At 40.4% G+C, this 13,584-nt stretch overlaps 1 protein-coding gene across 7 annotated transcripts in view; it reads left to right on the forward strand.

Annotated features, from left to right (window-relative positions):
- The window catches only part of Amot (angiomotin), a 67,036-nt gene that overhangs the window by 19,122 nt on the left and 34,330 nt on the right, over positions 1–13,584 (forward strand). For 4 of the 7 annotated variants that reach the window (XM_070039885.1, XM_070039884.1, XM_070039882.1 and 1 more), the window contains 4 exons: positions 620–1,553; positions 7,615–8,071; positions 11,732–11,876; positions 13,273–13,365. In XM_070039885.1, the coding sequence (XP_069895986.1) occupies positions 682–1,553; positions 7,615–8,071; positions 11,732–11,876; positions 13,273–13,365 (1,567 nt within the window). In that variant the 5' untranslated portion in view covers positions 620–681. The remainder of the gene's footprint in view (positions 1–619; positions 1,554–7,614; positions 8,072–11,731; positions 11,877–13,272; positions 13,366–13,584) is intronic. The other 3 variants (XM_070039888.1, XM_070039886.1, XM_070039887.1) reach the window with 1 other exon arrangement.

The raw sequence follows: 13,584 nt of genomic DNA on the forward strand, positions 1-13,584 counted from the left end.
CTTTCATGACTTAAGAAATATTTGCAACTACTCCCTGACCCAAGTTATTCTTGTATTAAGGCATGGAGCATCCAAAATGGACTTTGAAAAAAAATCTTTGAAAAAAATCTATGAAATCTGAGACAAGCATTTGCATCTATGCAGGGATCATTTCTATTTGGTGTAAACTAAGCTCTCCTCCATCACATGCTAAACTCCTTTACAAATACTGTTTATAGAGTAACTTTCCCCAATTGCCTCTTCTTCCCACATAGCCAGGGATGTTTTAGTCTAAATTGTGCCTAGAAATGAACCTTGTATATAAGGACCTTGGAAAATTAACCTATTCTGATCATCTTATTTGACCATTCCAGGTGTCCTCAGTCCTCCTAAGGAGGAAGTAAGTCATGACTGGATATTTAACTCCTACTAAAAAGGAGAGGAAAAAGCTCTACAACCCCAAGTTCCTCACTGTATTGGTATTACAGGCAGTAATCCCAGCAATTGATTGATTATTTTTCAAGTTCAATACTCTGTTTCTACAGTAGAAAAGTCCCTCCAAAACAGTTATATTTATCCCTTTAAGAGGACTGATTTATCCATCAACATGGGTGTTAAGCTTCCTGTTTCCCCTTCCCAGGTCAAGGGCAGCCCAAGTGCCCAGTTTCTCTCTCTCTTCACAAGGCACCACCTGCGATAGAGATGAGAAATTCTGATGAACAGCCAAGTGGAGGAACCACAGTATTGCAGCGTTTGCTACAAGAGCAACTGCGCTATGGCAATCCTAGTGAGAATCGCAATCTGCTTGCCATACACCAGCAAGCCACAGGGAACGCCCCTCATTTCTCCACTGGCAATGGGAACCCAAGCCCTCAAAATGATGTGTTGAGTCCCCAAGACCATCACCAACAGCTTGTGGCACACCCTGCTCGACAGGAACCCCAGGGCCAGGAAATCCAATCAGAAAATCTTATCATGGAGAAACAGCTGTCCTCTAGAATGCAGAATAATGAAGAACTCCCTACCTATGAAGAAGCCAAGGTACAGTCTCAGTATTTTCGTGGCCAACAGCATGCAAGTGTTGGAGCTGCCTTCTATGTCACTGGGGTCACTAACCAGAAGATGAGGACCGAAGGACGCCCATCTGTTCAGCGGCTCAATCCTGGAAAGATGCATCAGGATGAAGGACTAAGAGACCTTAAGCAAGGGCATGTCCGCTCTCTGAGTGAACGCTTAATGCAGATGTCACTAGCCACCAGTGGAGTTAAAGCCCATCCTCCTGTTACCAGCACTCCCCTCTCCCCACCACAACCCAATGACCTCTACAAGAATCCTACAAGTGCCAGTGAATTCTACAAGTCCCAAGGGCTACCTCCCAACCAGCATAGCCTGAAGGGCATGGAACACCGTGGGCCCCCACCAGAGTATCCTTTCAAGGGCATACCATCCCAGTCTGTAGTGTGCAAGCCCCAAGAGCCAGGGCACTTCTATAGTGAGCACCGCCTGAACCAGCCAGGGAGAACAGAGGGGCAACTGATGAGGTATCAGCACCCCCCTGAGTATGGGGCAGCCAGGTAAGATAGTTCTCTTTCTGTCATTTCCTGACTTCATCCCCAACCAGATTCTGACGCTGTGTGTTGGGAATCTTAAGGGAAGGAATGAGCAGGTGTATGGTATAACAAACTGCAATGCATGGCTCCCATTCAGCTGAACAAATTGCTTGTCACTCTTAATTTCTAGTGTCATCAGCCATAGTTAGCACTCTATTAAACATTCCCTTGACTTTATAGGTTGGACATGGCCTCGACTACCTAGAAGTGTAAAGGCAGTCTTAATTTTAGCAGCTACTGGCTCTTTTCTCCTAGGATATTGAAAGAAAGGTGAATGTTTCTCATCTGAGTTATTAAACATTTTCTTGGGAAGCAGTAACAAATTTATCTTAGACTTTAGTTTGCAGCATCCCATTACTTCCAAGCATTCCCCTCCATACATATCTTATCACTTATTTTTACAAACAAATCTGTTTCAATTAGTTGTGCTTTTTCAGATATTGTGATTCTTTTGTACATTAAATAGCCACATACTATGGGGGAATTATGTACATGGGCAGGTTCAGAATATGACTCACCTTGTCTTTCTTGAGGTTCTTATAGTCTAGACTGCTTTGTCTTTCTTCTGTAGAGTTTGGTCAATATAGTTCACATCATGGGGCAGAAGGCTTAAACCATGGGCAGTGATGGCAGTTATGGGTGTTGTTTGTGCTCTCTGCGAGGGTAATGATTGTTAGCCATAATATTTGAAGGCCTAAGTGACCCATAGAATAGGTCTATGATCTCTTTGATGTCCATCTCCTCTCCTTACTCTTTTGGGATAGAAGGTCTTGGTTTGAAGTCACTTGGGGTGGAGTAGGGTGGAAGTCAGAGAAGTCACCTGACATATCCTGATAATTCATTCTTCCAGATACAGATTCTGTTTTTTAACCAGAGGCTATTGACTTTGGGCTCCTCCTCTAACTTTGCTGATCTAGGATTTTTTTTCTTGCTTAACCATGTTGATCTTCTAACCCTTTAAAGGCAGCTTTCAAAGGGCCCAAGCCCTAAGTTGTGATAAGTGTGTTCGAACAGGAAATGACATAAGCAGAGAGGCCATTCATATTTAAACTAGAGCAAGAACTCCATTCCCATCTGCCCAAAGAAACCTAAGACACAGGGAGGGAGTGCTCTGTTGGACTGAAAACTTCAGAGGAAACTCATTCAAGCCAGAAAAATATCAAAGAATCTGGGGGATTTTGTTTTGCTTTTCAGATCAGTATGGAAGAGTCTGTGGGACTCCCTCTCATACTGGGATGGGCTTATGGTTTGTTGCCTTGTGGGAGGGGCATGTGTTGGCTGAGATGTGGAGCAGAAGCCAAAGCCTGGCTCAGCATATGGCCCGCCTTCCCAGGAAAGCTATTTTCAGAACTCATTCACCAGTATTGTTTGAGATCTGAAATGACTCCCACAGTGTTTGAAGCTAGATGGAAAAGCCCTTTGATCTGCCTAAATAAATAATGAGACAAAGAGCTTTTCTTTTTCTTCCCATACTGATTAAGTCACCAGAGAAATTTAGTTTACATATATATTTTTTTTCTAGGAAGGTATTATAATTATTCTTCTTTTATAGATTATTATTTAGATTATTTGGATTTTTAGATTATCACTCTCTTGTCCCCTGAAGTGACAGAAACTATGCTGACCTGTCCTTTTTTTTAAAGGTGCTGGGAATCTAATCAAGGGCCTCAAGCATGCTAAGCAAGTACTCTACCAGTACACTAAATCCCCAGCCCTTGTTCAGTATTTTAACACACAAGTATGATCTAATAGTTCTTTTTTTTATGGGACAGTAGCTGTGTGATTGGTATGCTTAGTGAATAATGAAACAGCCCAAATCCATGTATAGTTGGCTTGAAATTTTGGTCTAAATCAAGCAACTAATGGTTGTAAGTTTTTTTTGCATATACTGTATGAGGGAGTGGTACCTATTGACAGATTCCTGGCCAGAGGTGGTAGTTGAGCAGCTTTCCAGAAGTGTACTACTTTCAGGTGGTGACACAGTTTTCCTTTCTTTTCTTTAACAGATTAGCTATACAGCTTGGTTTGTGAATACCTTTGCAAGTAACTACTGCTAGCAGAAAAGAATTCAAAGGCTAAATTCTTAATCTACAAATTGGAGATCTGTATGCAAAACAAACTTTTTGAACTGATAATTTAAAATAAAACCTTTTTTTGCCTTTAGGTGTGCAATGCTGGAGGTTTGCTCTTAAAATGAACAAAATGTTATAAACAATCCTTTGATTACTTCATCTTCCCTATGTCCTCCTTCCTACTTAAAAAAAATATCTTGAATGTGTGGAGCTCCAGATGAAAAACAAGGCCAAGCCATCTGAAGAATTTTTAACTTTTTGATTCTTTGTCTTTCTAAGTGGTAAGGCTTTTGTGGATTGTGGTTTATATATTTATCAACTGCTTTAAAAAATTAAGTCATTTCTGTTTATAAAGCAGCCACCTCTTTTCAGTTGTTGAAATCATGCCCAGATCTGAGGTTTCTTGAAATCCTTGTTGAGTGGAATCTCAGGGTGACCTAAGTTTGTGGTTCAGAGCAGAGCTGGTTGTGCAAGACGAACCATCCAGAATTTGCAGTCCTCTCACAGATTCACCAACTCAGAGCCTGGAACAGGCACCGTTTTTTTTTTTTTTTTTAGTGGTGAGAACTTGGCTTCGGGCTGTTAATGGTACTTGTTTTAATGAGAATGTGTCTGTGGGGGGGGGCAGTGTTTCATACATGTGGACAGCTGTGTATGTGTGTGTATGTGTTTTCTCTGTGTGTCTGGGAGTGGAGGTGTGAAGGCTTCCAGGCAAGGAGGTGGTAGCAGAGTAGAAGGTGCTGTGTCAGCTGGGTTGAGTGGATTTGACTTTCTCTTTGTCTTTACCAGCTGTCTCTAGAAGAGTGTTTCCCCAACCCATTCCCCCCCCCACACTCCCTTGGCTTTAAGGACATTGATTTTTCCCAGTGATCTCTGTCTTGTATTAATGTCTATTCCCTTATTTTCTACAGAACACCAGTGCAGTGGCCCAGGTAGTCTTAGTAAGGAGCAGGTTGCAGGGTGGGGAAGTATATGAGGAAGCAGATCAGATCTTCCCTGATATCATATGATTCTGTGGTTCTTTTGTCTGCTGGGTGGCTTGTTCTTCGTTATAATGTGTCAGTGGGGATCATTTCCAGCTGCTGTGTTATGGAAGGACCTGAAGAGTATGCTGCTCAAGTGGCTACTACTTTTATTTTTACTGTCATTTCTCTTTCTGTTATTATTTTTTAATTCTCGAGTGTATTTTTACTTCCTCTGACATCCTCTAGAATTCTCTCCCTATTTCTTCAGCCCCCTTTTCTCAGAGGGGAATTCATTATACCATTAAGACTGTCCTGCTTTCCAACTGATAGTGGGTGGATGCTGAAGCCCAGATGGAATTCTTTGCTGGAGAGCTTTTTCTTTTGTGACTGCCAAAGCCTTTGCTTGTTTGCAAGCCTGCCAGTGATGAACTTCCTTGGGTTTTCCAACAGCACAGTGCATTGAGATATACTTCCTTTTCCAGCTTGGGGAACTGAGAAGGGCTGCATCTGCCTCATCTCTGATTATCTTCATACTGGGCTTATCTAATCCAGAACCACTCATCCAGGAAACCTTGTAGTCTCCTCCTTTCTTATGCTCCTAGGAGGCTGTATACTGTCCAGGGCCTGGAAAGGTCTTTCAGCCTCCAGGCAGGAGGAAGACCAGTGGCCGAGTCTAAGAAAAAGTCATTGTTTGCTCTATGGGATCCAGGGGAGCTGAGTAGAAGCCCAGTCCAGAACTGGGTCTTTAGTCTTTAAAAGTGAATACTTCCTGAGCATTTGCTTTTCAAATTCTGAGAATAAGGATGAAAGTTAATACAGTAATTTTTCTTAAATTTTCAAAGCAGATCAAGCAACATGAAATTTAAGCCCTCAGTTTCTACTTAGGAGATGCAAAACCTCTAGCAAATCCCAGCACATTATATTTGAACTCTAGGGATACCTATAAAATTATAATAGCTCTTACTTCAAGAGAACAGAGCACAGAGTCCATTTTAAATCTGAGAAAATTGAAGGCCCATAGAATAGAAAATGGGACCTATTCTTCAACTACATTTATAAACAGTCCCCAGGTTTTTAAAGGGACTGAGTGTTTTGAGCTCTTGGAAAGAAAGATTAGGCATGGCAGAAAGTTTCCAGTTATAATCATGTCAATTCTATGTCAATTCTTCTATACTCAAGTAGCCTTCATGTCTTCTCCAAATTTCAGCAATTATTTTAGTGACATATATATGAAGTTGGGAGAATTCGGGTACAATGGAAGCAAACAGGGGCCAAGGAACAAAACTGAGGGTATGAGCAGGATCAATAATTTTGTGACCATCTAGGTTATAGAGTGCCCATAGCAAGTGTTTGGAATCATTTTGTAGCTATAAAAAGCCCTTAATAGTCAGGAGCTCTTGTGGAGAAAACAATGATCTACAATGGTATTTGGAGTACATGGGGAAGGGATGTGTTTTAGCATCTGGAATGCCATTTAAAAAGTCCTGGTAATTTGTCCTAGTTCCACCATGAATTTTAAGCAAATTAGCATAAAGAATAACACATAAGTAAAATGCTAACAAGGTCAAACTATCACTGGTAAGAGTCAAAATTACTATTGCACTAAAAAATGTGAAGAACCTAGTATTTTTAGTTTATGTGTATCCTCTGGAAATAGGCTCATGCAGATTAAGTAATTTGAACAAGGTTGAACAACTAGTGAACAGTAGAAAAAGTCTCTAAACACTCCCCATCAGGATCAAAATCCATGCTCTTAGCCATCTGTCCTCATTGGATTGAGAAGTGTCAACTGCAGGACAAGCATCCACAAGCTATGGGAGCAAATGAGGTTAGCTGGGCATTAGCTGGAGGGGATGAACAAGCTTTTTGTCTTCAATAATCATAGATAGTTATTCGTGGTAGTGGTTGTGGTGGAACTTTGTCAACAGTAGGTTGAAGATCTAAGATTCAGCATATAGAAATCACTGCATTGTATCTCAAAAGGCTAGAAAATGGCAACTGGGAAAGCACTACTACTAATTCTCTCTATCTAATACTTAGGTTGGTTACCTGTTCTAGGTCTTATTTTCCCCCTGTCCAATTATAGAATTTGAATAAATAAGTTTTAAAGGCTTTGTTAGTCCTTATATTTTATAATTTAGAACAAGAAGAATAGTATGCTTTTCCAAATTGTCATATTATTACTGCTAATGGGCTTCATAAAAGATCAATAACCACAAAATATTTACTAAAAACAATAAGTATTTGATGTCAGGTGTATACCTTTGAAGGCCCATAGAATGGAAAATGGAACCTCTTCTTTAACTACATTTTTTATGAATGTATGATTTTTCACAGGTAGTTGCAGATAGGAAGATAGTGGTTTTATTTTTGTTGTTGTTGTTGTTGGTTTGGTCAGTTGCAGGGCTTGAACTCTGGGCCTGGGCACTTCAGCTCAAGGTGAGCACTCTAACACTTGAACCACAGTGCCACTTCTGGTTTTCTGGTAGTTAACTGGACATAAGAGTCTCACGAACATTCCTGTCCAGACTGGATTTGAACTGTGATCCTCAGATCTCAGCCACCTGAGTAGCTAGGATTACATGCGTGAGCCACAGGCACCCAGCTGTAAGGTGGTTTTTGATGGTTTGTTGAATTTGAATATTTATTTATGCTGGACAGCATATAAAATGTTATTTCTAACAGATTTATTTAAAACAATGAAGTGAAAATCACTTTGTCGAGGAATCTTTGAGAATGCCTAAGCAATGAGTATAGAGACATACATACATCCTTTAGATTTTTACCAAGTGATCTCAGGGATCATCTGGTTCTATGCGCCAAAAGATCACATGTCTGTTTGTCAAGCAGAGTCATAAAAAGTTGGGCTGGGAATGTCTAACTCTTGTCTATTCCTCATTTTTCAGGTGGCCTCGTGGTGCTTCCTCATGTAACATTCTTGGGCCTCAGGACAGAACTTAACCAAAGTTTGCCCTTTCTGTTTTTCAGGCCAACACAGGACATCTCGTTGTCATTGTCAGCCAGGAACTCTCAGCCTCACAGCCCTACTTCTTCTCTGACATCTGGGAGTTCCTTGCCCTTGCTGCAGTCTCCTCCATCTACTAGATTGTCTCCTGCCCAACACCCCTTGGTCCCAAACCAAGGTGACCACTCAGCTCACCTACCTAGGTCACAGCAGCATTTTCATTCTAGTCAGGCTCACCAGGGGGATCATTACCGTCTCTCCCAGCCAGGCCTGACTTCAGCACAGCAGCAGCAACAGCCAGGAGAAGCCTACTCAGCCATGCCTCGGGCTCAGCAGTCTGCTTCCTATCAGCCTATGCCAGCTGACCCTTTTGCCATTGTCTCACGAGCTCAGCAGATGGTTGAGATCCTCTCAGATGAAAACCGAAACTTAAGGCAGGAGTTGGAAGGATGCTATGAGAAGGTGGCAAGACTGCAGAAGGTGAGGCTCCCATTGTGGGACATTAAGGGCCTCCTTTAAATTTTATAAATTAGTAGAACTTAATATTCCTACATTACTTAGAGGGTTGGGGAGATTTTATATCTAATGGGGTCCAACTTTGAAACACGCCTCTGTCTATAGGAAAATTATATTTTGTAATTATATTAGAAGGAAAAATTACATAGCTTCTCCAGAACCCACTTCCCCAAACAAGATATAACTGATTGTTCTACAGTTTTCAAAAGCAGCAATGGTACTTCTTCATACTGGTGAATCTATGTCTTGGGAGAACTTGGCAGCATTTGAAACACTTATGTATTGATTCTGTTTTCCCCCATTTAAATATAAAACCATAGTTAATAATTTCTAGAAAAATTTCCCCAGTTGAGATTGGTGCTTGGCCTGCCTTGTTTAGGAAAGGGTTCAGTGAACACTTCCTAGTGGGAGTTCTTGGTATGCTTTTTCAACACAGTACCTCCTCCCTCCTTTTGCTTTGGTCCTTCTTCATAGCTTCAATTTAACATCTGCTGTCTTTTTTTTCTACTGTGTGTGGGGGGTCAAGAAGGACTTAGCACCACAGCTGGGTGACAGGTGACGGCCCTAAGCTAAGGAAATAGAAAAAAGAGTGTGTGTCCCCAGTTCACATTCTTTCTGGCCCCCTCTTGTCTTCTGCAGCTGGGAATTTAACTCTTACATGCTCCAAGCTAGGAACTTTAGGTCTTCGCCTCTAGTGACTGTTGGTAAAAAGAGGCTTTGTCTTTGGCAGCTTTTTATTTTTACAGCTTTGTCATTATGGAGTGGCATGATCTCCCTGCAATGTACACTGTTGAAGGAGGTAAGACTCTGAAGATGGAGGAGAGAAGGGCAATTGCCTTTGTATTAGTCAAGAGCACAGTCATTACAAGACACCAGAAGTGGCAATTTCATGGGCCTAAATGATGCTTTGAATTTGCCAGTACCAGATCTGTGCCCTAAAGTAGAAAAAGGCTTGTAATCAGCAAAGTAGTTCTATGTGGCAAAACTGCGTCTTCTCATTTTTTTCATATCTAGATGGAAGCTATGGGGGAGGGATGCAAAAAGAGTGGTTTCTTTTTGTTCTTCTGAATTTAACTCTACCATTGTCCCATATTATATTGGCACAAGAAATTCTATCCACATGTACAAGAAATGTATGGGTGACTAGATTTATATAGTTAACATCCTTCTCTATAGTCTTAGTTCAAGGTTACCTTGGCCCCATCTTTGATGTAATTAATGATGGCTCTTTACCAAAGAATCTATTTGGTCATTTTAGGGACTAGAGTGGGAGACAAGGAAGAGGATAAGAATAGCTTTTCATTGTTTTTTGTTTGCTCGATGTGGAAAGTTGATACAAATAAGTACCATTGGCACTGTGTAAGTGTCAGGAGAAATGGGAATCTGGGCCAACTCTGAAGTGGAAGGCAAGTACAGGTAATGGTAAAGAGGAAAAAGAAAGTGGGAGCATAAGGTAGACACCAGATGGTTCTCGAAATATATTGCAGTACCTGATGTTCATGATGGTAATAAGTAAACAATGTAAGTCTAGAAGTCATTGTCATCCCCCCCTACCCACCCTGCCCTGCAATTTCCCAGGCCAAGCTAGTGGTTCTGTCACCCTACAAGTTTTTTTTTTCCTGGAACACCATATTGATTCATGTGTGGCTTGCCCTTCCCTTCTGAAAGGGATAGTATCTTCACAAAGATGGAGAGAAATGAGTACCAGGTCTTGGTGTAGTAGTCTGAGTACCTTGGTAAAGGAACTGTCTTCCAGATGTGGCATGTGTGAAGAAGTAGGACACAAGGAAGTGGGAAGCCTTCACCATTCTCTCAAGACTATGTAGAGTAATGAGCATCAAGCTTACTTTTTGAAATGAAAATATTTATTTTCTCCACCTAGCACTTGAATTTTATGCCAAAGCTTCATTAGGCACAGGCATGATAGATCTGGCTCTAAAGGTCATTCACCAATTTTCACCTTTGTGCTGCTATTATGGTGCCATATGCAAGAAGCAAAACACTTTCAAGTCTGCTTTTTTCAGTGATATAAGACTCATTTGTTTGAAGGCACTGGAAGGATTTTGGAGATAGGGACAGGCTGAACCTGAGTTGTTTGGTAACCTTACCTTTCTCTCCAATTTCTCACTGGGTACCTGGTATTTCTCCCCACAAAGCACCCTGAGATTTCTATAAAGATGATAGTAGAAAACTGAGAAGAAATGCAGAATGGTTGCAGGAGTCAAGCTTAATTTGAAAATTGCTTAATAGGCCAACAGTTTATTTGTCTTATACAAATTATATGCAAATAATCTTTGGTTTTTATGTGTGCAGTGGAGCTCTACTGATTAGAGAGACTCTGGAGTCTAATTTCTTGTTTTCTAGCTGATTTTAGCAGGTCCCTTTATCTTAAATTTTATCTTTAATTTGACAAGATCTACAGGAGGGTCATAAAACACAAATCTAATCATGAATTTCAGCTAAAAAAGTTCACATGCCTCACATGAAAACCTTTTAATCATCTGACTCCATCTATCTTGATCGCCATATTTCTCTAGCTTCCTTCTGCCTACACCACAGTGTCCAGCAAAATGAGACTACTAGTCATTCTGGGAATTTGCTCACTCAGAATAGAATATCCCCCTCACCTCTGTCCATTGAAATCTGACCCAACATTGAGGATCTGACTCTAAATGCCACCTCTCCCTGAAATCATTTTACTTTCCTTCTCCAACCATGAATAACATTTATTCATTCTTGGTGATTTATAATACTATTAGTTCTTTATATGATTTTTATAAGCATACATTAATTGTAAAGGAAGGGTTTATTGTGTCATTTCCATACATTTATACAATGTATCCAGGTCAAACTCACCTTCCTCTATCACACTCCCTTATGCTACTCCCTGCTTCTTTTGCAATGTCAACAGGTCTGGATAAACAATTTGGACCATCTTAAAGGTATATCTTGACCTCTGTTCTTTGATTTGAATATATTCAAAGCTCCTTGAGCTTGAGGATAATGTGACTATAATCATTCATATTTCTACACCCCAGTTAACCAGCTTTTAACTGGGTTCTTGATTAAATGTCCCTTAAATTGAATGAAATTATACTTCATGACACTAAAATTTCAGTTTTTTAAGGGTTATCTCTGCCTCTAACTTGCTCTTGGGAAAGGCAATTTTACTTTCACTTCGTTGCCTAGGCAGATGTCAGGGTAACTTGAAATGAGCATGTGAAAACTCTTAGAATGCTCTGAAATTTTTGCATACAGTATACATTGTTATTAACATTTTCAAAGTTGATAAATTTGTTTTCAGAAATCATTTCTAATCCTATTGTGAAGTTTATACTATCATCACTTTCTTTGAAAGTGGAAAGTATTTAAATAGGTAGAGCAGGATAGTTATAGCAATAGCCTTTTCTGAAGAAATCTCATGAAATAGTGAGTTAATTTGCTGAGCTTGTGGTTGAACTTGGAAAGTCATCTTTGAAATCTTTACTTCTGTCTGTGTTATGCTTGAGGCCTGGCCATTTGTAAGCCCTGGCAGAAAGTGTCACTGAGATTTTGCATGTTTCCAGACTATCTTCTCCATCAACATTCTACCATCATCATCACCATCTTTCTTATTATGTTAAGGTGGAGACGGAAATCCAGCGTGTCTCGGAGGCATATGAGAACCTTGTGAAGTCTTCCTCTAAAAGAGAAGCTCTGGAGAAAGCCATGAGGAATAAGCTGGAAGGCGAGATTCGGAGAATGCATGACTTCAATAGGGATCTGAGAGGTAAGAGAACAAAGGGGCTTTACTTTGTAGTTCTTTTGTGTAGACTAGGCTGTCCTCAAACTCATGGTCTTCTTGCTCCAAATCCTGTGTTCTGAAATTACAGACATAGACCACCAAACCAAGCTTTTGGCTTTATGTTTCTGAGATAGTTACAAAGTAGTGATAGAAAGGGCTGAGGAAGGAGTCAGTCTATTTGGGTTTGTCTAACCCATTGGTAGGGTCAGAAAAATTATAAGACCTATACCAGGATGGTGTGTGTGTGTGTGTGTGTGTGTGTGTGTGTGTGTGTGTGTGTGTGTGTGTGTGTGTGTGTGTGTGTGTGTGTGTGTGTGTGTGTGTGTGTGTGAATGAAATAATAGTTTGAAGATGGCTGATCTAAGTGGCAGTTAGTCATGACTAAGGAAGTTTGAACCCACTTGTCCACTCCCATGATTTGGTTCAGCATTTCTTCCTTTATAGATCTATCAGGAATGCCTTTTGCTTGTACAAGCTTTAAAATAGCAATGCTGTCTGTTATTTTTAGGCCTTATTTCTCCCTTTTTATGTTTGTCCTCACTTGATATTGAAGAATCTGGGAAATATTTCTGCTTTAAGCCATCATCAACACTGACCCTGGGAATATTTTCTATCTTAAATTTTTTTTGGGGGGGTCCAGTCGTGGGGCCTGAACTCTGGGCCTGGGTGCTGTCCCTCAGCTCTTCAGCTCAAGGCTAGCGCTCTACCACTTGAGCCACAGCGCCACTTCCGGCTTTTTTCTTTTTGCTTATGTGGTGCTGAGGAATTGAACCTAGGGCCTCAGGCATGCAAGGCAAGCGCTCTACCACTGAGTCATCTTCCCAGCCCCTCTATCTTAAATTTTAATTAGCTATAAAATCAAAGGGCTTGGTCTAGATGCTGCCATGATCCCTAACTTGATGATATGATTTTAAGAACTTCTTTTTTATATTAATATATTTTATTGTAAAGATACTGTACAGAGGGGTTATAGTTATATGAGTAAGGTAATGAGTGCATTTCCTATCAAGCACTGTTGCCCCCTACTTTGTTTTTCCCCTACCATCCCTTCCCTCCTCACCTCCCCAACTCCTTAATAATAGTGATATTCTTTTCCTTGGTTAATGTGATGTATGTTTATATAAAGTCAGGAGTGGACTATTTTGTTGAAATTTAAAGTTCTATACTTAGGACTAACAATGTTAAGTAGTACTTCCTTGATCCCTGCCATATTCTAGTATTGTTTTGAGATTCACATTTGTAAATCTAAGTTTGTGTCACTCACTTTCGTTTGACAAGAAGATACTGGCTTGTTTTGTGAAAGGTCAGTATTTAGAGGGCAAACATCATGTGCTTGGAAGTTTTTATTTGAGGCCATGTTGATTGTCTCCAAATTCCACAGAACGTCTAGAGACTGCCAACAAGCAGCTTGCAGAGAAAGAGTATGAGGGATCAGAGGACACAAGGAAAACCATTTCTCAACTCTTTGCAAAAAGTAAGTCTAAAAGCTCCCATAACTGGTATGAATATCTGATGGCAATGAGGTATGTTAAAAGGTTACACAGTTCTCTTTAGCTTTTAAGGACAACCAGAACAGAATAAATGTTACTTAGATTTTTCCCATTATTCATGCATGAAATTGGAAGCTTCTGTTCTTTTCCTCATAGGTCAAGGGGCCAGCTTGTGGCAACATCTAGCTATATCAAATGGTTCT

This window comes from Dipodomys merriami, unplaced genomic scaffold (genome assembly GCF_024711535.1).
Source record: "Dipodomys merriami isolate MVZ:Mamm:240054 unplaced genomic scaffold, mDipMer1.0.p SCAF_3, whole genome shotgun sequence".
Classification (NCBI taxonomy): domain Eukaryota; kingdom Metazoa; phylum Chordata; class Mammalia; order Rodentia; family Heteromyidae; genus Dipodomys; species Dipodomys merriami.